Source organism: Tachypleus tridentatus, chromosome 2 (assembly GCF_004210375.1).
Source record: "Tachypleus tridentatus isolate NWPU-2018 chromosome 2, ASM421037v1, whole genome shotgun sequence".
NCBI classification, from domain to species: Eukaryota; Metazoa; Arthropoda; class Merostomata; order Xiphosura; family Limulidae; genus Tachypleus; species Tachypleus tridentatus.
The window spans coordinates 145,371,895-145,396,075 of NC_134826.1; the positions used below are offsets into that span (position 1 = coordinate 145,371,895).

Sequence of the window (24,181 nt, forward strand, 5' to 3'; positions counted from 1 at the left end):
AATGGAAACTTTGATATTTAAATTTTAAGTTCGATGTATTAATATTATATAGTTAAAATACAGGCAATTCTAAACGTTGCAATATATGAAAATTTTTACTCAAAATTAGACAGGTGATTGCGCAACAAGCATCTCGACGTGGTTCAACTGCAGCACTTCGTGTTTCTCATTGGTGGGCAGTTACAGACACTTGCCACAAAAACTACAAACTGCTCCGTGATTTCTCCAATAATTCTCAAACCTTCCGTGACCTCCGAGAAACTTCAAACGACCCCCAGGTTAAGAACCACTGACCAAGGTGATTGTAGTGACAAAATGTACAAATGGCGCGTGATAAAGGTAAAACTAATGCGGCAATGGAACAGTAAGAAGATAGCCAGTCTAAAGCACCCATTATCAGCTCCTGGCCTAGTCTAACGCATAGAGAAATTTGACTGTTACTTCTATAACACACACGTCCACAAATTGCGGAGTACGAGTTTAAGAGAACGAGATGTGAACCATAGTCCATTGGATTCTGGCGTGTTAACCATTGGAACGTGCCCGAACATGTTTTTACGTACTGATGTTATAAAAACATATTCACGAGCGGGAAAAACAAATGTTTCTTGGGGGTAGTGGAGAGCTCCAGGTTGAATAAGGTTTAAACATGGTGGTTGTACGGGATCGGAGAGATGATGTAAGAAAACCTGGCATTTATAGACCTCAAATACAGTAATTCCTAAAATATACATTAGTAAAATGTGGACGTGGGTCAGAGTTGGATTATAAACTGGAATTAATCTGATCTTCTGAAAGTTTCTTTAATTAAAGCATTGGATTCGCATGGTGGATTTCATGTATCCACTATTGTTTTGTTTGTTTGTTGTTTGTTTTTGAATTCTGCACAAAGCTACACGAGGGCTAACTGCGCTAGCCGTCCATACTTTCGCAGTGTAAGACAGAAGGGAAGGCAGCTAGTCATCACCACCAACCGCCAAACCTGGGGCTACTCTTTTACCAACCAATAGTGGGGTTCACCGTCACATTATAACGCCCCCATGGCTGAAAGGGCGAGCATGTTTGGTTCGACAGCGATTCAAACCCGCGATCCTCAGATTAGGACTTGAGCGCCTTAACCACCTGGCCAAACCGGGCGCATTAGTATTTTTATGGAACAAAAGACATTTTTAAACACTAAATTCTAAAGACGAATGTTGTGCGCAAACCTACATTTTCTTGGAATGTGTGTGTCGTATCATCTTAAAATCGAACCCTTGATTTTAAAATTGTAAATATCACAACGAAACATTCTTAGAATCTACGACTTTTTTTAAAGACTAGACTCTCTATTTAGATGTGTTGCACAAACTAACACTTTCATGACATATATGACATTTTCTGAACACTAGATTTTATACTTTAGTGATGTATGTGCATCGTGGCACTTTCACGGCACATAAAAGGATTCCAAAGCCTAAATAATATTCATGTCTTTTAAATGAGGTGCGTTTGGCTTATAGGATATCTTATTATATCTAATTTGTTAATATAGTGTAAATTCTATGGAACGGGTCTTTATTATTCAATTGTTCGAATATTATGTAAATTACATGGACTGATGTATCAGTTACATAACTTTTACTGACTGGATCTAAGTTCTAATGTGTTAATGTTACATAAATTATGTTAATTGAGTCTAACGTATAACGTATTAACATTGCATAACTTTTACGAATTAGATCTACATTCTAACGTGTTAATATTATCTCTGTGTTAGGCCTAAATTATGTTGCGTTTTATCACACGTTAACAATACAAATGCAGTATTTATAAAACAAAGACTATTACGAAAATGTTGGTGACACGGTTATAGTAAAAAGTTCTAAATTGTATTATTTTTAAATAACCGTTTCTACATACGTCTAATATCTGTTTTGTAATACTAAGAATGCTGGCTAAGTTTTAATATCTGTTTTGTAATACTAAGAATGCTGGCTAAGTTTTAATATCTGTTTTGTAATACTAAGAATGCTGGCTAAGTTTTAATATCTGTTTTGTAATACTAAGAATGCTGGCTAAGTTTTAATATCTGTTTTGTAATACTAAGAATGCTGGCTAAGTTTTAATATCTGTTTTGTAATACTAAGAATGCTGGCTAAGTTTTAATATCTGTTTTGTAATACTAAGAATGCTGGCTAAGTTTTAATATCTGTTTTGTAATACTAAGAATGCTGGCTAAGTTTTAATATCTGTTTTGTAATACTAAGAATGCTGGCTAAGTTTTAATATCTGTTTTGTAATACTAAGAATGCTGGCTAAGTTTTAATATCTGTTTTGTAATACTAAGAATGCTGGCTAAGTTTTAATATCTGTTTTGTAATACTAAGAATGCTGGCTAAGTTTTAATATCTGTTTTGTAATACTAAGAATGCTGGCTAAGTTTTAATATCTGTTTTGTAATACTAAGAATGCTGGCTAAGTTTTAATATCTGTTTTGTAATAAGTTTTAATATCTGTTTTGTAATACTAAGAATGCTGGCTAAGTTTTAATATCTGTTTTGTAATACTAAGAATGCTGGCTAAGTTTTGTAATACTTTTAATATCTGTTTTGTAATACTAAGAATGCTGGCTAAGTGTTTTGTAATACTGAATGCTGGCTAAGTTTTAATATCTGTTTTGTAATACTAAGAATGCTGGCTAAGTTTTAATATCTGTTTTGTAATACTAGGAATGCTGGCTAAGTTTTAATATCTGTTTTGTAATACTAGGAATGCTGGCTAAGTGTTAATATCTGTTTTGTAATACTAAGAATGCTGGCTAAGTGTTTAATATCTGTTTTGTAATACTAAGAATGCTGGCTAAGTTTTAATATCTGTTTTGTAATACTAAGAATGCTGGCTAAGTTTTAATATCTGTTTTGTAATACTAAGAATGCTGGCTAAGTATCTGTTTTGTAATACTAAGAATGCTGGCTAAGAATATCTGTTTTGTAATACTGAATGCTGGCTAAGTTTTAATATCTGTTTTGTAATACTAGAATGCTGGCTAAGTTTTAATGCTGGCTGGCTAAGTTTTAATATCTGTTTTGTAATACTAAGAATGCTGGCTAAGTTTTAATATCTGTTTTGTAATACTAAGAATGCTGGCTAAGTTTTAATATCTGTTTTGTAATACTAAGAATGCTGGCTAAGTTTTAATATCTGTTTTGTAATACTAAGAATGCTGGCTAAGTTTTAATATCTGTTTTGTAATACTAAGAATGCTGGCTAAGTGTTAATATCTGTTTTGTAATACTAAGAATGCTGGCTAAGTGTTAATATCTGTTTTGTAATACTAAGAATGCTGGCTAAGTTTTAATATCTGTTTTGTAATACTAAGAATGCTGGCTAAGTTTTAATATCTGTTTTGTAATACTAAGAATGCTGGCTAAGTTTTAATATCTGTTTTGTAATACTAAGAATGATGGCTAAGTTTTAATATCTGTTTTGTAATACTAGGAATGCTGGCTAAGTGTTAATATCTGTTTTGTAATACTAAGAATGCTGGCTAAGTGTTAATATCTGTTTTGTAATACTAAGAATGCTGGCTAAGTTTTAATATCTGTTTTGTAATACTAAGAATGCTGGCTAAGTTTTAATATCTGTTTTGTAATACTAAGAATGCTGGCTAAGTTTTAATATCTGTTTTGTAATACTAGGAATGCTGGCTAAGTTTTAATATCTGTTTTGTAATACTAGGAATGCTGGCTAAGTTTTAATATCTGTTTTGTAATACTAAGAATGCTGGCTAAGTTTTAATATCTGTTTTGTAATACTAAGAATGCTGGCTAAGTTTTAATATCTGTTTTGTAATACTAGGAATGCTGGCTAAGTTTTAATATCTGTTTTGTAATACTAGGAATGCTGGCTAAGTTTTAATATCTGTTTTGTAATACTAAGAATGCTGGCTAAGTTTTAATATCTGTTTTGTAATACTAAGAATGCTGGCTAAGTTTTAATATCTGTTTTGTAATACTAAGAATGCTGGCTAAGTTTTAATATCTGTTTTGTAATACTAAGAATGCTGGCTAAGTTTTAATTAAATTATGATCACATCTTGTGTAGTTTATCTTGTCTAAATTTACATTTTTTCACATGAACCGGGCATTGTTCTAAATATGTTTTTTCAATGAACCGGGCATTGTTCTAAGTATATTTTTCACATGAACCGGGCATTGTTCTAAATATTTTTTCCAATGAACCGGGCATTGTTCTAAGTATATTTTTCACATGAACCGGGCATTGTTCTAAATATTTTTTTTCAATGAACCGGGCATTGTTCTAAATATTTTTTTTCCACATAACCGCATGAAACAGCTATTCTTTTCTTGTACTGAAACTTTACATCACGATATATTGAGAACAAACCACAGAACTAATTATAAAATATGCGGAGATTCATGAATGTAACTGAAACCTAATGTTTAATATAATATACTGAGCTTTATATATATATATGTATTGAAAGAAAATCTATTTTTAATGCAGTATCGGGTCGACTTTAATGCTTGGAATTTCAATACTTAGATGAACAGACAATTATGCTAAAAAAATATCATTTTTATCTCGTACACGAAGTCAAGTACGTTTATAATAATATTCCTCGCGTCAGTTGATTGTACTCAAAAAGTTCAAGCGGGTGTTAACTCTACCGAAATTTCTATTAGATAAGGTCGAATTTGTAGGGTTAATGAAATGTGATATTTTCATAATGGGAAATAGAGAGTTCGATGAAGCGAGTTTTAAAACTATTTTTTACCTACGTGGTCCAAGTCCTGTAAAGAATTTACCACATTAAGCGGCGTTATAGGTGGGCACATCAAGAACGCAGTATGTAAACCTGAGCATTATTCATCGATTACAACTAAAATTTGACTTACTTAAAATATATACTGCCATCTACAATCTCGAGATTACTGGATTAGTACGAGATTTATCTTGAAAATAATACGTAAAGTCAAGGTTGGTTGTTTTGGAAGTAAGGTCAAAACGACACAAAGGGCTTTCTGTGCTCTGCTAGTACGGTTGTTGAAACCCGGTTTGTAGCGGGGCGAGTCTGTGGACATGTGGTTGTACCACTGGGGAGACGTGCAGTTGAGATTCGTGCATAATGTTTGCTTTTAAAAATGAATGAACGTTTAGTTCCGAAAATTTAAATTTGTAATACAGGAAATCTCGTGAATAACAATTCCATATAATACGATAAAAATTAGTTAGGTTTCACTAAACAAATCGCCCCCTGTCGCTCAGGGGTAAATCGAAAGGCTTGTCCGTAATAAGTTTGTTTGTTTTTGAATTTCGCGTAAAAACTACACGAGGGCTATCTGCGCTAGCCATCCCTAATTTAGCAGTGTAAGACTAGAGAGAAGGCAACTAGTCATCACCACCCACCGACAACTCTTGGGCTACTCTTTTACCAACGAATAGTGGTATTGACCGTCACATTATGATGTCCCCATAGCTGAAAGGGCGAGTAAGTGTAGTGTGACGGGGATCACGGCGTCGAGTGTCATATCTACCTGTAAATACTGGGGCGCCCGTAATAGGTACAACACAGATAACCCTTTGTGTAGCCATGTATTTAATAACAAACTAGCCCAAACCCTTTAGACAGATAGATCACATGAAGAAAAGTTTGTTTTTTTAAAAATTCTACAGTAAAATAAGTAAGAAAGTTGCATCATCTAAGCCCTTGTGTCCAACATTCAGTTAACAGGAGGTCTGTTCTTAGTTTGGGGGTTATTTGTTTCCTCTCAAAATGAAAATGAATACATTATCAAAACTGAATATGGTAACAAAAAAAAAAACCCTCTAAGGACATTTACACATGGAGATATTAATTAATTAAAATAATCGAACAGATTAGATCCATAATGTTTTATTCAAGGTTCCTGACCTTGGAAACACGTACATAATATTCTAAATATAATCCATATAATCTAAATCATATAATCCATATAATCTAAATCATATAATCCATATAATCTAAATCATATAATCCATATAATCTAAATCAAGTTATAAAAAATACTGGAACTCATAAATATAAAACTTAGAAAATGGCTAAGATATGATAAAAAAATTGAAATAAAAATGTCAAATGAATTCGGGAGGGAATTTAAAATGTTTTGTATTTAATGCAACCATCTTGAGATTGACAATTAGCTTTCGTTTTAAAATTTCTCGCAGGAGCTTCACTTTATTAATATTTAGATATTGACTCATCATCTTTAGGATCTAACACACGCGCGCACCTCTCCCTCCCTCCCCCCAAAAAAACGAATTTGATCTGCGTTTAATGTGCGTATTATTTAATAATTAATATAGAACAGCTGTATTCCAGGTTTTCGTCATTATAAAACACAAGCCAGTCTTCACTACTTTCTGCTAGAAACCACATGCTTAGCCTCGTTACAGAAAAGCTGGTTGTATATACGTAAGAATTCATTTGAATAATGCGTTCCAGATATAAAGAAAACAACTGTTCGTGATGTTTGCTGTTATTTAAATACACCACTAGATGGCAGCTCTACTCCCATCAATTGTAGTAATTTACATAACCCCCGCTAGATGTCAGTAGTTGACCGTAAGACGTCATTAATGATCGGCGCCAAGAGATATGGTCTTGTATACCTTGAAAAATGGCTTGATACGTAGTTTCCCTGTAAGGCTACTCAATAGACTACCAAGTCCACCACCACCTCCGCTCAAAAGTGCGCTTAAAGGTGGTGGATTTATATTAATGTGTATTCCATTGGGTGTAATTTTAATGCCGCCTCCTTGGTGTCTCCCACCACCACCGTAGTGATGTTCATGTTGGTAGTGACCACCTTTAGGGGGATGGTACGTCTGTTGAAGAGCATACCCACTTCGCTGGTGGAAAGCATGGCATGGTGTTAACCAGTCTGTGAGGTTTCCAGTACATTTTTCAAAGGACGATGGCCTATAAAAGAACACAGCACCATTAGACCTAGTTGCTGTGTTCGAAAATTCATTACTATATTAAACAGACAAACCTGTGTTAATTCACGCATAACACGTGTTTTTTTTTCATATATATAATTCTGCTCCCACTGGTAATTAATCATAATACATCCTGTAACAGTTATTTCCTGTAAGTTTTAAACGAAATGACGTGTTAAGTGTCAGTTACTCACCAAAAATTAAACCTATGACGATGGAACATTTCCAAAACACAGTTTACGTCATCGTATATGTCATCATCTCTTAATCCTGAAAAAAAAATGTTCGAAATGTGTTAAAACTGATATAATAATTTCTTAAGTTAATTATTCAAAAGTGAAATTGAGGTTATCTACCAGTATAATTTCTTTTACTTTTAGGCTCGGCATGGCCAAGTGTGTTAAGGCATTCGACTCGTAATCCGAGGGTCGCAGGTTCGAATCCCGGTCGCACCAAACATGCTCGCCCTTCCAGCCGTGGGGAGTTATAACGTGACGGTCAATCCCGCTATTCGTTGGTAAAAGAGTAGCCCAAGAGTTGGCGATGGGTGGTGATGACTAGCTGCCTTCCCTCTAGTCTTACACTGCTAACTTAGGGACGGCTAGCGCAGATAGCCCTCGAGTAGCTTTGTGCGAAATACAAAACAAACAAAAATTCTTTTACTTATACAAATGTCATTTAGTTGAAAGTGGTTCCCTGCTGTACAAGCTCACCAACATGCTATGCTTCAGACTTAATCAGCCTTTACTCTCACTGTTTTTATTAACTCCAAGTATCAAAATATAATTGTATTTTTCCTTTATTTTAATACAATTTTTACGTGATAAATCTATTCCAGCTATTTACACTAAAAATAAGAAATACTGCGAAAACTCAAAGCACGACAACAACGGTTTTAAGAAGTTGAACGACGCCTGAGGAATGTTGTTAAAATGTGAAGTCAAGAATTCTGCGGACTTACAACGCTAAAAACCGGGTTTCGATACCCGTGGTGGGCAGAGCACAGATAGCCCACTGTATAGCTTTGTGCTTAATTCAAAAACAACAATAAAAAATAACAAGTTCATCATATACACAAGTTATGAGAGGAAGACATCTCGAAGGGTTTTTTCTTTATTGTTGATGTGGGGAAAGTGGTCAGAGGGTTATGAGACTGTATATTTTAAAAAGTTAAAATCAAACTATGAACGTTCGGTTAAACCTACATAAAATATAAATGCACTATTGTTACTTTACAATTATCAACTGACCGAGAAAGTTCACCTTGATTCTTCAGAAAGGCCTAACATTTGGACACAGTTTCCTGCGGTCTTTCCACTCCTCCTCACCCTAGACGAATCCTTAATCAAGTCTGTATCTTGGAAAATGACTAATATGGCCCTTTTATAATTGTTTTCCTTTTCACATTGTACGTATCTGACTATGGTTTTGTTTCAATATGACATGAAACAGAACTCCACGTACGTAACAAAATTATTTCAATCAAAGTAACAGCTGTAACTAGCTTGCTGTTCTTATGTTACGAACTTGGAGGTAAAACCCGCCAATTAACTTAGTAATTACGAGGAAATTGTAACTTTTAGCAAAGAGTTTAGGCATAACGCTTGTATGTTATAGACAAGTCAGTTCCGTCGAGAAAAATGCGATACTGAAAGCATTCATATTTAAGGGAATACAATACACAGATTACCAAAGACATTTATGATGATGCGCTAGCTGAAGTGAATAGAAATGGTTACTAAGCAGATAGTACACAAACAAACACACACATACATACATATATACATACAAAGACAGAATAACATTACCTTTAAAAAGAAATTCAAATCAGAAATACGAACCGACTATACAACATTTATCATATTATATATATGTGAAACTAAAACTGCAGTGTGTCCACAAAAGAAACGGTTCAACCACCGTCACATAAGATTAGTTTATTTTAAATTTCGGGCAAAACTACACGAATTTATGAACCGTCAGTAGTCGTCGTCACAACCCACCGTCAACTCTTGGGCTACTCTTTTACCAACGAATAGTGGAACTGACCGTAACATTATAACGCCCCCACGGTTGAAAGGGCGAGCATGTTTGGTGTGATGGGGACCTGCGACACTCAGATTGTTAGTCGAGCGCCCTAAACACCTGGCCATGGCGGGGCCCGTCACGTAGGAGCGAAATCTGGAGACTGAAAAACTATGACAAGCTGGAAATAAATATTACAGAAACTTCAAAACTTGATCGGAAAAGAAAACATCACGTGGAGAATACGAGTGTAAGGTGTGGTAGAAATAATCACAGGAAGACGTTGGAGATCTACAGGATTAGGTTACACAAGATGAAACCAGATGTAGGCAAAAAGCAAACATTTGACAGGAGAAGACCAAGTCTGTGATAAGAGTAATAATACTCTCTGTGGGAGAAATAATAGATCATTAAGGGTTGAAATGGAGTAGTTGTAAGAAACCAACTTTGTATTTTAAACACGAGTAATCAGTAGCTCAGCATTCATTACATAGTTTGGTATTTAAATATGAAACGAACATGTTTCACACATTGGTAAGAATAAAGAACTGGTGTTTGTTTACAATTTACAATACTTTTATGAATAATACAAGACTTTAATATCACAGAGACGGAAATCTGTTTTTACATTGGTGAATGGCCCCGGCATGGCCAGGTGGTTAGGGCACTCGACTCGTAATCTGAGGGTCGCGGGTTCGAATCCCCGTCACACCAAACATGCCCGCCGTTTCAGCTATGGAATGTTATAAAGTGATGGTCAATCCCACTATTCGTTGGTAAAAGAGTAGCCCAAGAATTGGCGGTGGGTGATGATGACTAGCTGCCTTCCCTTTAGTCTTACACTGCTAAATTAGAGACCGAACATTGGTTAACGCAGATAGCTGTTTCGTCACAAATAAACTTTAACGCGAAATTCAAACCAAACCAAACCGAACATTGGTTAATTGTATCTACAGATGTTTCGTCACAAATTTAAACAAATTAAACCAAAAAACAAATCCAAAACAAACCAAACCGAACATTGGTTAATTGTATCTACAGCTGTTTCGTCACAAATTTAAACAAATTAAACACAAAAACAAATCCAAAACAAACCAAACCGAACATTGGTTAATTGTATCTACTGATGTTTCGTCACAAATTTAAGAACAGGAGAATTATTTTCGTTCTCGAAGCTCCTTCCATGAAGTAACTGTAATATAGCACTGTAACATTATTATAAATTCCTGTTTCGTATACTGATTAATGTTACTGAGAACATACACGTCTGAAGGTTACTATGTTCTGATAAAAATATTTCAAATAGACTAGTTCATGCTGATGAGAACATACAGAGTTTGGGTAGTGTTCATTTAACCCAAGAGGTACAGTGGTATGTCTGAGAACTTATAGAGCTAGAAACTAGATGTCGCTACCCGTGATGGGAAAGGATACTTACGATCACATGACAGTTGACAAACGTTACTACTGGGTCTTCTGCTGGTAGACTGACACCAATATCGGTCATTGATCTGGAAACACAGGATGGAATTTCATTTTTTGTTTTTGAATAAATATTAAAGTATTATTTCTAACCAGTAAATAACCAAATTAAGGATAAAACAACACATATCTTGATAAAAATGTTTTTATTAAGAAAAAGAAAAAAACTTTTGATTTGTTATCCCGTGGTGGTGCAGTAGCACGTTTATGGATTTACAACGCTAAAACCAAGGGTCGGTTCCCCACGGTGGACACAGCAGATAGCCCAATGTGGCTTTACTCTAAAATAGACATTTAACTCGCAAGACTGCTACGAACCTAAGTAATAATAAGTGTCATCGTATATAAATTGACAGAAAAATGTATATGCATGCGATTTATGGTACAAAATATCACTCCTTGTCGTTGGTTTATAGATTAAACTTATCGGGTAAGTTCTTACAGAACTACAACTAGCGCAAACCAAAAATGTATAAGTGGTTTATTTCTTTATCTTCTGCCTACTAGAGATCTATTCATATAAAGTTTCCGATAACTACGAGAACTCGTTTGTATCTAAAGTTATAAATAGCACAAGACGTATCATATTCTAGGTCAAGTGCAAAGAAAGCGCTACCTTGCGGTTATTTTAATACGTCTCTTACGTATTCACGGTCAATGTAGCATGCCATGTGTTATGGGATTTCATTGGGACAAAAGCGTTATTTCTAGAATTCTTAAACTTTAATTACGTATTTAGTAAATGTGATTAATAGATGGCGTTTTTTTCGTCTATATTATACAGCATTATTAAAATAAAACTTCAGGAAATCACACATGATCCGGTTTGTTTATTTTGGCGCAAAGCTGGACAATGGGTTATCTAGTTCTATTCATCGTGGGGAATCGACCCCCGTATTGTAGCTTTGCAAGCCCATAGACTTGTCGTTCACGGACCAGGGATTTAATCACCCTTAATGAAATATTTTAAACTTATACCAAATAACTTAGATATACCTTTTTAACCAATACATTGTAAAGAAATGGGTGAATATTTTTCCATTACATACAAAAACACAATGTAAAATGATTATATAGGGCTTTTACAGTTCTACCAAGTTTATTATAGTTCCTTTTTGTTATAGTAAGCTTTTGGTATGCTGTTTATTGCAGTTAGATGGCGCTCAAATGCTATATTGTGTGTGTATTCAATCTGTTAATTCACTTTAGGTTTCATTACACAACTTGATTAGTAAAGTAAGTTTTACTTTAATAAAATATCGAGTTTTCTACTCAAGGTAACAAAACAAAAACCGCTAAATATATCCGTGTTTAGAACCAGTTACAGTTATTGAATTTTGAAACAAAAGTATATTTTCACTACTTTAAGAAATCTTAATGAAATTACTACCACAAAACCAAAACTGAAATACGACTCGGTAAACAAAACCCAAGTAGGCCCGGGTGGCCTAAGGCAGACACGAGTAAGTGCACGAACGTGTGAGGTTTCCAGTTGAACGAACTTTCATGTAAAGAATGACGTCATTCATTCCAAAATGGTCGTTCTGCAAGGACACCATACCGTTTTCTAGGTCAACTCAAGCAGGTAAAAAGTACAATAATCATAGCACGTTTCGAGATCCCGGACTTGTGCCAAATTAGAGTTTCGTATCATATAAACGGTTATGTAGAGCCAAGGTAGATCTAAGTTATGTATAAATAAATGTTACATTTTTTCTCAGATTCTATTCATGGTCTAAAAAATCCAAGAAATATGACGAACTCTCGAATAAATTTCCTGAACAAACACGGGAATTGCCAGAAAAACGAGGTAGCGCACGCTTGCAACCGTATGTTAATTACAAACATGAATAGTTCATGACGTCAGATTACTTCCATTTTTATTTTTTCTCTGTTATAAGTTATGGTTAAACGGCGTTCTGGGTTTTATCGTGGGGGTATGCTGATAGGGCGATATATATTTCAACTGTTTGCCAACGATAATCGTGGAATGTATAACAAACGTACAAAACCACGTGCTCAATTACGTCAGAGATATCACTACCGTACTATTACAACGCCAATAAGGATAGTTTAGCGAAAAGCAAAATAAATGGAAGACAGAGGTTTATAATATTGTATAGTTTCAATAAAGTCTATTACTAATTACTCCCAGTCTCTATAGTAATAGAGTTCAGAACCAATGAGCAAATAACTTTTAAATTATAACAGATGTCATTTGTTTGGAATCACACAATAAACTTTTCCATGCGTTTATTCGGTATGTTTTCCTAATAACGACAACTAATAAATCTCTAGTCTAGAGCAAACAACTCTCAATATAACAGCGTTAAATTCAGGGAGTGCACGTGGGTGAGGAGAGTTCTTTCACGTGCAAACAGTTCCCCATTAAGTATCGTATTTTTCCATTTTGTGGAAAGGCCCAAATTCAACACTGCTATATTGGTATCTACATGTAATCGTATAAAGAAATATCGTATTTAATAAACAAGTTAAAGTGACACCACTCAAGATAAATATCTAAACAATTACAACTCGTAGCATCCTTAAATTACTTCATTCAAGTACGATTTTTGACATAAAATACGGCACTATTTTTTTTTACCCAGTGCCCTGAAAGTATGTGGAATAATTATTTAATCACAATGCGAAAGTTGTTACATAATAGTTATACGAGAAAATATATATATATATATTCTGAAATCGAAGAGAATTTCATTGAAATTAAAGTTGTCCTCAATGAAGTTGGCTTGGAGAGCTTTAATATTACAATACTGGTACCAATTTGTCGCGTGGTCCAGCATGGCCAGGTGGTTAAGGTACTCGACTCGTAATCCGAGGGTCGCGGGTTCGAATCCCCGTCACACAAAACATGCACGTCCTTTCAGCGGTGGAGGCGTTATAATGTGACGTTCAATCCCACTATTCGTTGGTAAACGAGTAGCCCAAGAGTGGGTGGTGATGACTATCTGCCTTCTCCCTAGTCTTACACTACTAAATTAAGGACGGCTAACACAGATAGCCCTCGTGTGGCTTTGAGCGAAATTCAAAACAAAACCAATCAATTCATCGTCCCCTTTACCGATAACGAAGGTTAATAATCTATGTTTATACCCTTCACATAGTCGCCCATTAGCCCTTCTTAATCTTTTAAGCATCAGTGAAAAACATTTAAATTGTATCCACTGACATTAATGGCTCAACGGTAAATCTGAGGACTTGTAATGCTAAAAATCGGGTTTCGATACCTGCGTTGGGAACAGTGCAGCGTTGCGCTTAACGGCAAACGGACACGACTTATCAGTTTCTGAGAAATAAACATACAACTTCGGCATCAAAAACAAACAAAAAATTTGATACATGAGACAACAAAGCACTGATTTCCGTTTTCAATACTGATATAGTTATCTGGTTTAAGTCGTGGAAACAGTTACCTGAAACAAGCCATGATTGGCACTTCCATCACTAAGTGCTTTATAACTGTTCGTCTTGTACTTACTCTCCCAGTATAGCAAACACAGCCCTATAAAATAAAATACATACCTCGATTAGACACTCACGTAACACTACAATTTTTCTGTTTTTTAAACTGCTGTTAAAAGATAAATTAGTTCATACCAACATCCACAAAATGCTAATATTATAGCTTAGTATTATTTTGGTTGCAACCAGTACTTTATACCAACAATAGTTGCTTATTCAATTACATAAAACAGTAATTAAAACTATATTTCAGACTCCGTAAAGAACACTTTTAATCAGCAGTTGAAATGAATATTCTACACTTCATATCTGAAGCTTAAATAATAATGTTAACAAACTTATATAGAGCAACTTTAAATACTATTTAATATTGTTGTGATACAATATTAAAACGTGGTTTATGAAACGTTCTACGACTGTTTAAAGGAGAAAATTAGCATTCAATTCTTCCTTATGTATCACTTAAAACCCATAATATCTGAAATTCGTCAACAGCTGGACGCGGTTTGGCGATCCGGGCGTTCGACTCGCAAGCTACAGGTCGCAGTCTCGAATTTCTGTCACCAAATGTGTTCGCCCCTTTCAGGCTTGGAGTGGTTATACTGTGACAGTCAATCCCGCTATTCGTTGGTCATGAAGTGGCTCAAGAGTTTGCAGTGGGTGGTATTGACCAGCTGCCTTCCTTCAAGTCCATCACTGGTAAATTAGGGACGGTTAACATAGATAAACCTCGTGTAGCTCTGTGTGAAGTTAAAAACAAAACACATGCGCCACCTGGTGATAAAGATGTCTAGATAGGAGACTGAGAACAATCTAAGTTTAGTTCCTCGCATGGTCTCACAAAGAAACTTCGGCTTTAGTTAAACATTAAACAAAATATATTATTTTATCTGATTGCTTTAAAACTGACTTCTCTATACAATAATAATAATTGCACAAATTCAACACTTAAAACTTTCAAAACGCTAGGGGGCATCTGTCTACATGATGAAGAAGCTTTTTAAACTACCAATCATATTAGCACGAAAACGGGGTTAAAAACGTATATCAAACACTGTATTGGCCCAATGGTTATTTGGAGAACTTACAGTGGAACTATTCAGGGCTCGTTCCTGAGAAAACACTTCATAGAAGAGCAACAACGTTTCGAGCACATAATCTATTGTGCAGTTTTATACTTAAAACGAAATGCAGAAAAAAAATGTTCTCTATCTTTATAAGTTTCTACTTTTGGTAATATGTTACTCATAGAGTCCATTAGGTGGCGATTTTTGTAAAAGTGTGGTATTCATACTGTAGGTGATGTCAGCTTCCTAAACCTGAACACAACCTTATAAGAAACTAAAACTCTCATATAGCAAGCTCTTATACGCAATATTTTCAGCTTTTAAATACATATATACACACACACACATTACAGATAAATCCTAATGTGATGTATATTATACAGTCAACAATCTGGGCATACTTAGTACTAAAACCCCCTGTTATTGGCGTCTCTGGATAGAAAAATTAATATCTGCTTTTAAAAGGAAATACAATGCAAGATCACCTACATTTTGGAATATCCTCTTGTGGAAACTTATAAACTTCATTAAGATCACGAGCCAGTTCACAGCGGTCATAAACTTTACCATGCCCTCTGGCGACAAACGTAAGAATTATGAATACTGCAGTCAGAACCACGGATTTCATTTTTACTCCTGAAAAATAAGAAAGGAAATTACATCATGATGTTATAGTTTCAATATTTATGATGTCAGATGCACAATGTTCTACGCAGATTGTACTAAAACGTAAATCCATACAGTCATCCATTTTTTTCTTGTTAATCGCGAGTTCAATATTGAAATGCCGTTCACTTCCATGGATTTTTTTGATGCAGTATTAGTGACAGTTTTGAAATGTATTTTCAATTAGTGTTACCTTCGTTCATAACGAAGTTTATCAGTTGTGATGGGTTTTCGTTTCATTATTTTGCGCCATGTTTACAGGAAATGATGCACATAATTTCACCACAAACGGACGAATTTAATATCATCTTGTCGTCACGTATAATGAAGGCCTGATTGTTTCATAAGTAAACAACGCGAGTGATGACAGTCGCCATGAGAAGATTCAGTGGAACAAACAGGTTTACCTGGCCTGGAAAGAACTTAAGTTACTGTACATTATATGCAGAATAAGCCAGGCGCGTTTGTTTGTGTTTGAATTTCGCGCAAAGTTACACGACGGCTATCTACGCTAGCCTTCCCTAACTTAGCAGTGTAAGGCTAGAGGAAAGGAAGCTGGTCATCACCACCCACCGCCAACTCTTGGGCTACTCTTTTACCAAGGAATAGCGGGATTGACCGTCACATTATAACGCCCCCACGGCTGAAAGGGGAGAGCATGTTTGGCGTGACGAGAATTCGAATCCGAGACCCTCAGATTACGAGCGAAGTGCCTTAACCACCTGGCCATGCCGGGCCCAGGTGTGTTTATTAGAAATATATTGGCACATAGTTTGTAGTTTCGTACAACCCGCGTATTATCGACACTTTGCATTGAATGTCTTACTCTATTGGTTGTTTGTTTTTCTTAAGGTGTTTCTATCAGAGCAAGTTAGCGTGGTGTAGGACATAGTTTAAATAAAATATTAATCACAAATAAGCTGTTATTACAATACAATACAAACTGCTACAGTTTTCACAAGTTCATCTTTTTTTTTTTCATATGTTGTACAGAAAATAAAACACAAAAACTCAGCACTAAACCCTAGAATGATTACTATTGTTCCTAATAGTACCCCGATGGGACGGCGGTAGGTCTTCAGATTTACAACGTTAAAATCAGTGGTTCGATTCCCCTCACCGGACACAGCGAATAGCCCGATGTGACTTTGTTATAAAAAAACACACACAACTTCGAAATAAATTATATACTAACAAAGTTAGAGATTGATCTTCTTCCTCCAGATTTGGAAACAGAAAAGACATTTCGGGGGGTTATGTTTCGTTCTCAGAAACATTATAAGGTATTTGTTTATATAAGTGCAACGTGTTTTTGAAGAACTTATTTGTTAAAATATTATTTTCAGAGCGTTTTAGACAATGAGTACAACCCCAAGTAAATATTTGTAGTTACTACAATGCTCAAACTGCAACGGTACCTTTGGTCGTGTTATGAAACTTGCGTATAATTAGTTATTAAACAGAATTCCGACGTTCTTTTTCCTCGTTGAATAATACAATGGGAGGTCACATAAGCCACCACAGTAACAGAAAAAATAAGCATTATGTCACCATAGTAACGGAAAGTGAGCAGATCAGTTATCATAGCAACAGAATATGAATAAATACCTTCAACACTAACGCATTACATTGAGACTTGGTAGAGATTGTGTTGATACTAACTTGGAAAAATAACAAATATTTTATAGCAGTACGTCAGTATGGTGAATGACAATCACTTCGAGGTAGCTCTTAAAAGAATAAGACAGGATTATTGTGTCCGTCTGCGTTTATTTAATCTTCTGTTTGAAACAGAAAAACTAGTATCTGCCACCCTTATAGAATCTCGAGAAGGTTCGAATTCTGTTTTGGTAAAATTATTAATAATTTTTATGTTGCCCTACGACCTCTAAGTTCAAATATAACATGCTTTGAAGTTATATTTAAATAACTGTAAAACAAAGAATGTTATTAGGCAATTTTGTATACTTAAAATTTCATAAGAGAAAAACAACAACATATTTTTACAAATCATTCAAAAAAGATAAACGTATTTAACGACTAAATAGATGTTATAACGAGACTGAACGAAGAACCAATTATATAAAAGCTATACGTTGTATTTAAGGCTTTAATTATAAGGTTAAGTTAATCCCATAATTCTGTGAGTAAGTTAAATAATTAGTAATGATGAAGGTAACTGTTTTCGTCTTACAAAGACGAAACTGAAGCTTAAAGACAAGGAGCTTCGAATAAAATAATCCGTTTGAACTAAATCCATACCTTGTTGTCAAGCCTTGTCGAAGAAGTACACACATTACACGGTAACGGTTTTCCTCTGCTGTTCAAAAGACATCGTTTCTCCTTTTATAATATGCCGCGAGGAGGCGATTGACCTTAACCTATAGGCATTGAATTTCGCCGAAAACCATTGGGGAAGCATCATCCGTTTAAATTATTTAGGCTTTAGTTAAAATAGCAAAAGTTGTTCTAAGTTAACCAATCATACAGCACTGCCACTCTAAGTTGTTCTAAAAGCTTTAGTTACGCAAAGAAAAATAAAACAATAAAAACAAGCTACGTTTGTTTATATAACTCACCACGCACGCAAACGCGTTATCCGCTTTTAGTATTACCAACCCTGAATTAGAGGTTTAGAGCGATGACATAAAGTAAAGGTAGCGAAAGACTTCTACACGTCGGAGAACAATATACTGGTAGATTTAGGTTGTACATGAAATTATTAATAACTTATTTTGTTTTTGTTGTTAGTAAGCTAGGTAATGCACAATTCATTAATAGTACAATCGTGTTATGAATATTTTACATAATTTCAAGTAACTTTAGTACTTTGTCCAGTTTCGGTACTGATGTAATCACATGTACGTTTTTGTTTAGCCTAATCCTAAGAAAAGAATTATATTTGAAGGTTCTTGTCTCGTGGTCTTAAATTCCAATTATTCCATAAATTAAGAATTTTATTCAACAGTGGTTCTTAGCTAAAACCAAGACACTTCCATTCACGAGTTTCCCCATTTCGTGTCTTGAACTCTAAAGACTGTTGTATCTATTAAGGTGTGTTTTTACAAATATTTATTAACATTTTTTTATTATCAAAACCGTTACTAGTCGCCAAAAGGGCATTGTCAGTCGTCAGTTCGCCATTTGTTCGTTAATATCTGGAGAATATTAATCTATAATCTCAACGAATAAAATAAAAGGACACCAAGAAATGTAAAGAGCTAATCCTCGCGTCAATGGTTGTAAAATACTCCATTTATTAGTTTTACTCATATTTGAAGAAGGGCCTTTCAGCTAATATAGAAGTTTCTTTTCATACTCAAGTATAACTCAGAAAGCAAATTTAACAGTCAAACATCAGTAGGATAAAAATAAACAATTTATGAAGTTAGTAAGTTATGCAATTCTAATAGTAAAAAAATTATTCCTAAGTTGCTTCTTATTTCTTCTCCATCATTCGATTTGTAGAACACTTATAAGAAAACTGCATTCGGCCTGGTGGGTTAAGGCGTTAAACTCGTAATCTGAGGGTCGTGGGTTCAAATCCCCGACGCACCAAACATGATCGCCTTTTCAGCCGTTTGTAAAGAGTAGTCCACGAGATGGCGGTGGGTGGTGATGACTAGCTGTCTTTCCTCTAGTCTTACACTGCTAAATTAGGGACGGCTAGCGCAGACAGCCCTCGTGTAGCTGTGCGCGAAATTCAAAAATCAAACCTATATTTTGTAATGTTGCTATTCTTATTGATAAATAAAAAAACGTGACGGGCTTTTTCGGAGGAACATTGAACCATATGTATGGAAAAAACTGTTAGTTGACTAATTTTTTACATTACGATATCGAGGTCAAAAATTAACTTAAAAAGCATGGAAATCATAATGGTCGTAGGCTTTAAAAAATACAACGTGTGTGTATTGCTGCAGGTTAACTTTAATTAATTTTCTGTTTTCATTTAAGAACGGGAACTTACCTTCACCGTTCTTTTTGTCGCATTCACTCAATAAAAAAACTGGGTTGAGCGTTTTTTGTCAACTTACTTCAAACTGGTCTTCGTCAAGTTCCTGGATGATGCAAGGACTAATATGGAATATTGTGGTATGGAATCACTTTGATCGTTTGTTGGTTAATGACACCATTATGTCACCGGTATATATGATAAAAAATGCAAGTTGAAAACACCTGTCAAACGCTCAGCGCAACCAACCACTGAGAGTACAGTTTACTTTCTGTTGTTTTTACCCAAGTTTCTTTATTCTGTCTAAAAAAAACCAAAAACAAACAGAACTAACCAAGTTTACATTTATACAATTACTGAAAGTATAGATTTTCTAAATATCATTTTAACGTACTTTGAAACTGATAAGTATTAATGTAAAAAGTTTGTTTTTGAATTTCGTGCAAAGCTACACGAGGATTATCTGTGCTAACCGTCCCTAATTTAGCAGTGTAAGACTAGAAGGAAGGCAGGTAGTCCTCACCACCCACCGCCAACTCCTGAACTACTCTTTTAGCAACGAATAGTAGAATTGACCTTATAAAGTCCCCACTGCTGAGAGGCCGAGTCATTAATGTAAAAGGAAAAGTGGAACCTAAAAAGCTGTAATATAAAAGTTTCATTCGTCCACATGTGGGCTGTAGAGTGTTTGTCATGTCATAGTCCATTAAACTTTACTGTTCGAAATTAGATGACAATAGGCAGGGATCAACTTGGAGCGAAACAGTCCGGAACGGCCATCTCTTTTGATTGGACAACATTGCTGCTACAAAGTGAATTACAAAAGGAGCTCCACTTCTTTCAAAATAATAATTTATTTAGGATTAAGGATCCCTATCTGGAGTCAGTTGTGATACGTCCTGTTTTTATTTATTCTATTTTCTGGGCTTATGTTTCTAATTTTTATTTGGAAGACAAATAGTCCTACTGTCGTCTAACTTTGAACAGTTCAGTGAACTGAGGCGTTACACACGTTGTATAGCAAAGAACATTTCGTTAATTCTGTTTCCTCTAACACCGTTTATTTTTATAAAACACCCGCTGTAGAGTTTGTTTTTTGTTAAGCACAAGGCTAAACAATTAGCTATCTGTACTTTATTCGACACGGATGTCGAAATATAGTTTCTAGCTTCAAAGCCATCAGACTTACCATCCAATTACTGAGAAGCTCACAGTGTGGTTCAAACGTCACCTTATGATGCACAGAAGTACCAATGTACCCATCAATCGTACAGTTTCCCAAATTAATTCTTTAACTACCTCTAATACGTCAATGGGAATTTTTTGTACCCGAAAACGTAAAGATTAAGACACCCGTCCATTGAACACCCATGAGGTAGTTATAGAAACAAATTGGGATGATGAAGGAGATTGTTCGATACACTGGGGCCTCTATTGATCATGAGAGATGAGGGGGGCCTTGAAGCCCAACAGCAGAGCATAGAATTTTTGTGTAATTTCTGAATAATTTTCTCACACAATTGAATTTACATTTTTGTTGGTGTTCTAATTCTAACTGAAGTACAGCTCTTTAAATGAGTTTGAAAAGTTGGCGGATTTAAAAGAAAACACGTTATAATTTAACCTGTCACTTCAGTTTACATTTTATATTTACTTAGAGTAGAGGTAACGCTGTTTTTCCATATCTAACGCATTATTGCTATAACAACAGACCCAACAAAGATTATGTGTACCTAACCAACGAAAGTTTAACTTACACTCTGCTTTTACCCATGTTTACTTTGGCTAATCAATAGAGTTAACTAATATTATTTATATTAATCAAGCAAACAAAAAATTAGTTTTTGTTTTGTTCTTAACGCGTTTACTGGATTCATTGATGAATAACGTATCTAACCCCAATATTACACTGTGTGCAAAACTGGAAAATATGATAATTTTGTTCAAAACGTGTTTTAAAGGCGATTTCATTCACTTCTCTCTAATAACTGTTTGTTTGTTTTTGAATTTCGCACAAAGCTACTCGAGGGCTATCTGTGCTAGCTGTCCCTAATTTAGCAGTGTAAGACTAGAGGGAAGGCAGCTAGTCATCACCACCCACCGCCAACTCTTGGGCTACTCTTTTTACCAACGAACAGTGGGATTGACCGTCACATTATAACGCCCCACGGATGAAAGGGCGAGCATGTTTGGCGCGACGGGGATGCGAACCCGCGACCCTCAGATTACGAGTCGCACGCCTTAACGCGCTTGGCCATGCCGGGCCTCTCTCTAATAAAAAAGAAAATATTGAATGGTTTGAATTTCACTCAAAATTATATGAGGGCCGTCTGCCCTTAATTTAGCAGTGTAAGATTATTGGGAAGAGAGCTAGTCATCACCACCCACCGCCAACTCTTGGGCTACTCTTTTACCAACGAATAGTGGTAAAACTATATAAATAGTGGAGCAACCGTAACATTATAACGCCCCCACGTCTGAAAGGGCCATCATGTTTGTTGGGACTGGGGTCGAACGCGAGATTCTCAAATTGCGTGTCCACTGTCATAACCACCTGGTTATGCCGAGGCCCCATTGTTGAATTTTCTCATCCAGTTAGAAAACAACAAGTATTTTATACCATTTAAGGGATTAAAATTTCTCGCTCAATCTTTATTTTACTTTGCTTCCAAATTTTAAGCCCACATATAAGAAAATTATACCTAAAATTGTTTATTTCGAAAACAAAATTTATAGAATATAGAAATGAATGCGTTGTATATAAAGTTTTTTGGAACAGGAACGTCCTAACAAAACATTTAGGCCCAGCATGGCCAGGAGGTTAGGGCACTTAACACGCAATCTGAGGGTTGCAGGTTCGAATCCCCGTCCCACCAAACACGCTTGCCCTTTCAACCGTAGGGAGGGGGGGCATTATATGTGACGGCCAATTCCACTATTCCTTGGTAAACGTCTAGCCCAAGAGTTGGCAGTAGGTAGTGATGACTAGCTGCCTTCCCTCTAGCATTTCATTTCCAAATTAGAGACTATTAGCGAAGATAGCCCTCCTGAAGCTTCGCGCAATTTTCAAAAGAAAAAAAAGACATTTCGTGCAAGTACAGACCATTCTCTACCCCAAACAGCCCAGTGAAAACTGTTATTACTTTCAGGACAATCTTCAGCAGATGAATTCCTTTCTGACGACTTTTCGTATATACACTCAGGGTTCACTTTATTAGGTACATCTACTCTTTAACGCAAATACATAGCCAAACATCGAATCATGTGGCTGAAAGTCAGTATATAAAGCATGCAGGCATGGTCAAGAGGTTCAGCTGTTGTTCGACCAAACACTAGAATGGGAAATATGCGTAATCTATGCGACTTTGACCGTGGAATGATTGTTGGTGAAAGACTTGGTGGTTCTAGCATTTCAGAAACTGTTGACCTTACGGGATTTTCACACATCTCTAGAATTTACAGAGAATGGTGAGCGGCAGTTCTATGGACAAAAACACCTTCATAATGAGAGAGATTAGAGGAGAATAGCCAGACTCATTCAAGGTGACAGGAAGGCCACAAATACTGAAATAACAAATCTTTACTACAGTGGTGTGCAGAAGGAGATATCTGAATACACAACGTGTCGAACCTTGAATCGGCTACAGCAGCAGAAGACCATACCAGATTCCACTCCTGTCAGCTAAGAACAGAAAGATGAGACTACAGTGGGCACGATATCACCAAAACTAGATGACTGAAGATTGGGAAAACGTCGCTCGGTCTGACGAGTCTCAATTTCTACTGCAACATGCAGATGGTGGGGCTAGAATTCGGCAAAAAAAAACAGCATGTATCCATTCTACCTTGTGTCAATTGTACAGGCTGGTGATGTGGGAAATGTTTTCTTGGAACACATTAGGCTCCTTAATACCAACTGACCATCATCTCAAGCTGGTCCCACGAACATGACTGACTTCAGTGTACTTCAATGGCCTGCACATTCCCCAGATCTCGATCCAATAGAGCACCTTTGGGATTAAGTGGAACGAAAGTTTCGCAGCATAAATGTGTGGCCGACAAACCTGCAGGAACTTTGAGGTAAAAGTGGATCCTCCTTGATACCAAATAAAGTGGCCACTGAGTGTATATCCACAACTTTCTTTTCCCTTACGACAGCTGCCTTCATAACTATTTAATAAAGCATTACTTTTCCTGAAGCCTCTACTACAAGGTCCATCTCAGGCTCTCCCTGAAGAGAAGATGGTATTAAACGAACAGGAAAAACATAGTATGAACTATTTGGACACCAGAAGTAATTAAGTGATCATATAAGAACCATGACAACGAAGTTCTAAAAAAAAAAAAACGATTTTGTTCCAGCGCGGGTTTTATTTCCATACGAAAAATAAGGGTCTGCTTTTACACATATTAATTATTAATATCCGAATAAATAGAACACGTCACGCACTTTTCCGTATCTACCTTTAATATTTATTTTTTACAGAACTTTGTGGAAGGAGAGTTGATTTGTAAAGGG

At 35.7% G+C, this 24,181-nt stretch overlaps 1 protein-coding gene across 1 annotated transcript; it reads right to left on the reverse strand.

Annotated features, from left to right (window-relative positions):
• Positions 1 to 5,955: 5,955 nt before the first annotated feature.
• On the reverse strand, positions 5,956 to 18,336 carry LOC143236689 (lysozyme 1-like). The gene is made up of 6 exons (XM_076475104.1): positions 17,970 to 18,336; positions 15,531 to 15,677; positions 13,926 to 14,014; positions 10,448 to 10,520; positions 7,179 to 7,254; positions 5,956 to 6,964 (listed from the first exon to the last, which is right to left on the reverse strand). The coding sequence occupies exons 2-6, from the start codon at positions 15,667 to 15,669 to the stop codon at positions 6,619 to 6,621; spliced, it is 723 nt and encodes a 240-aa protein (XP_076331219.1). The 5' UTR covers positions 15,670 to 15,677; positions 17,970 to 18,336; the 3' UTR covers positions 5,956 to 6,618.
• Between the last annotated feature and the right edge of the window lie 5,845 nt (positions 18,337 to 24,181).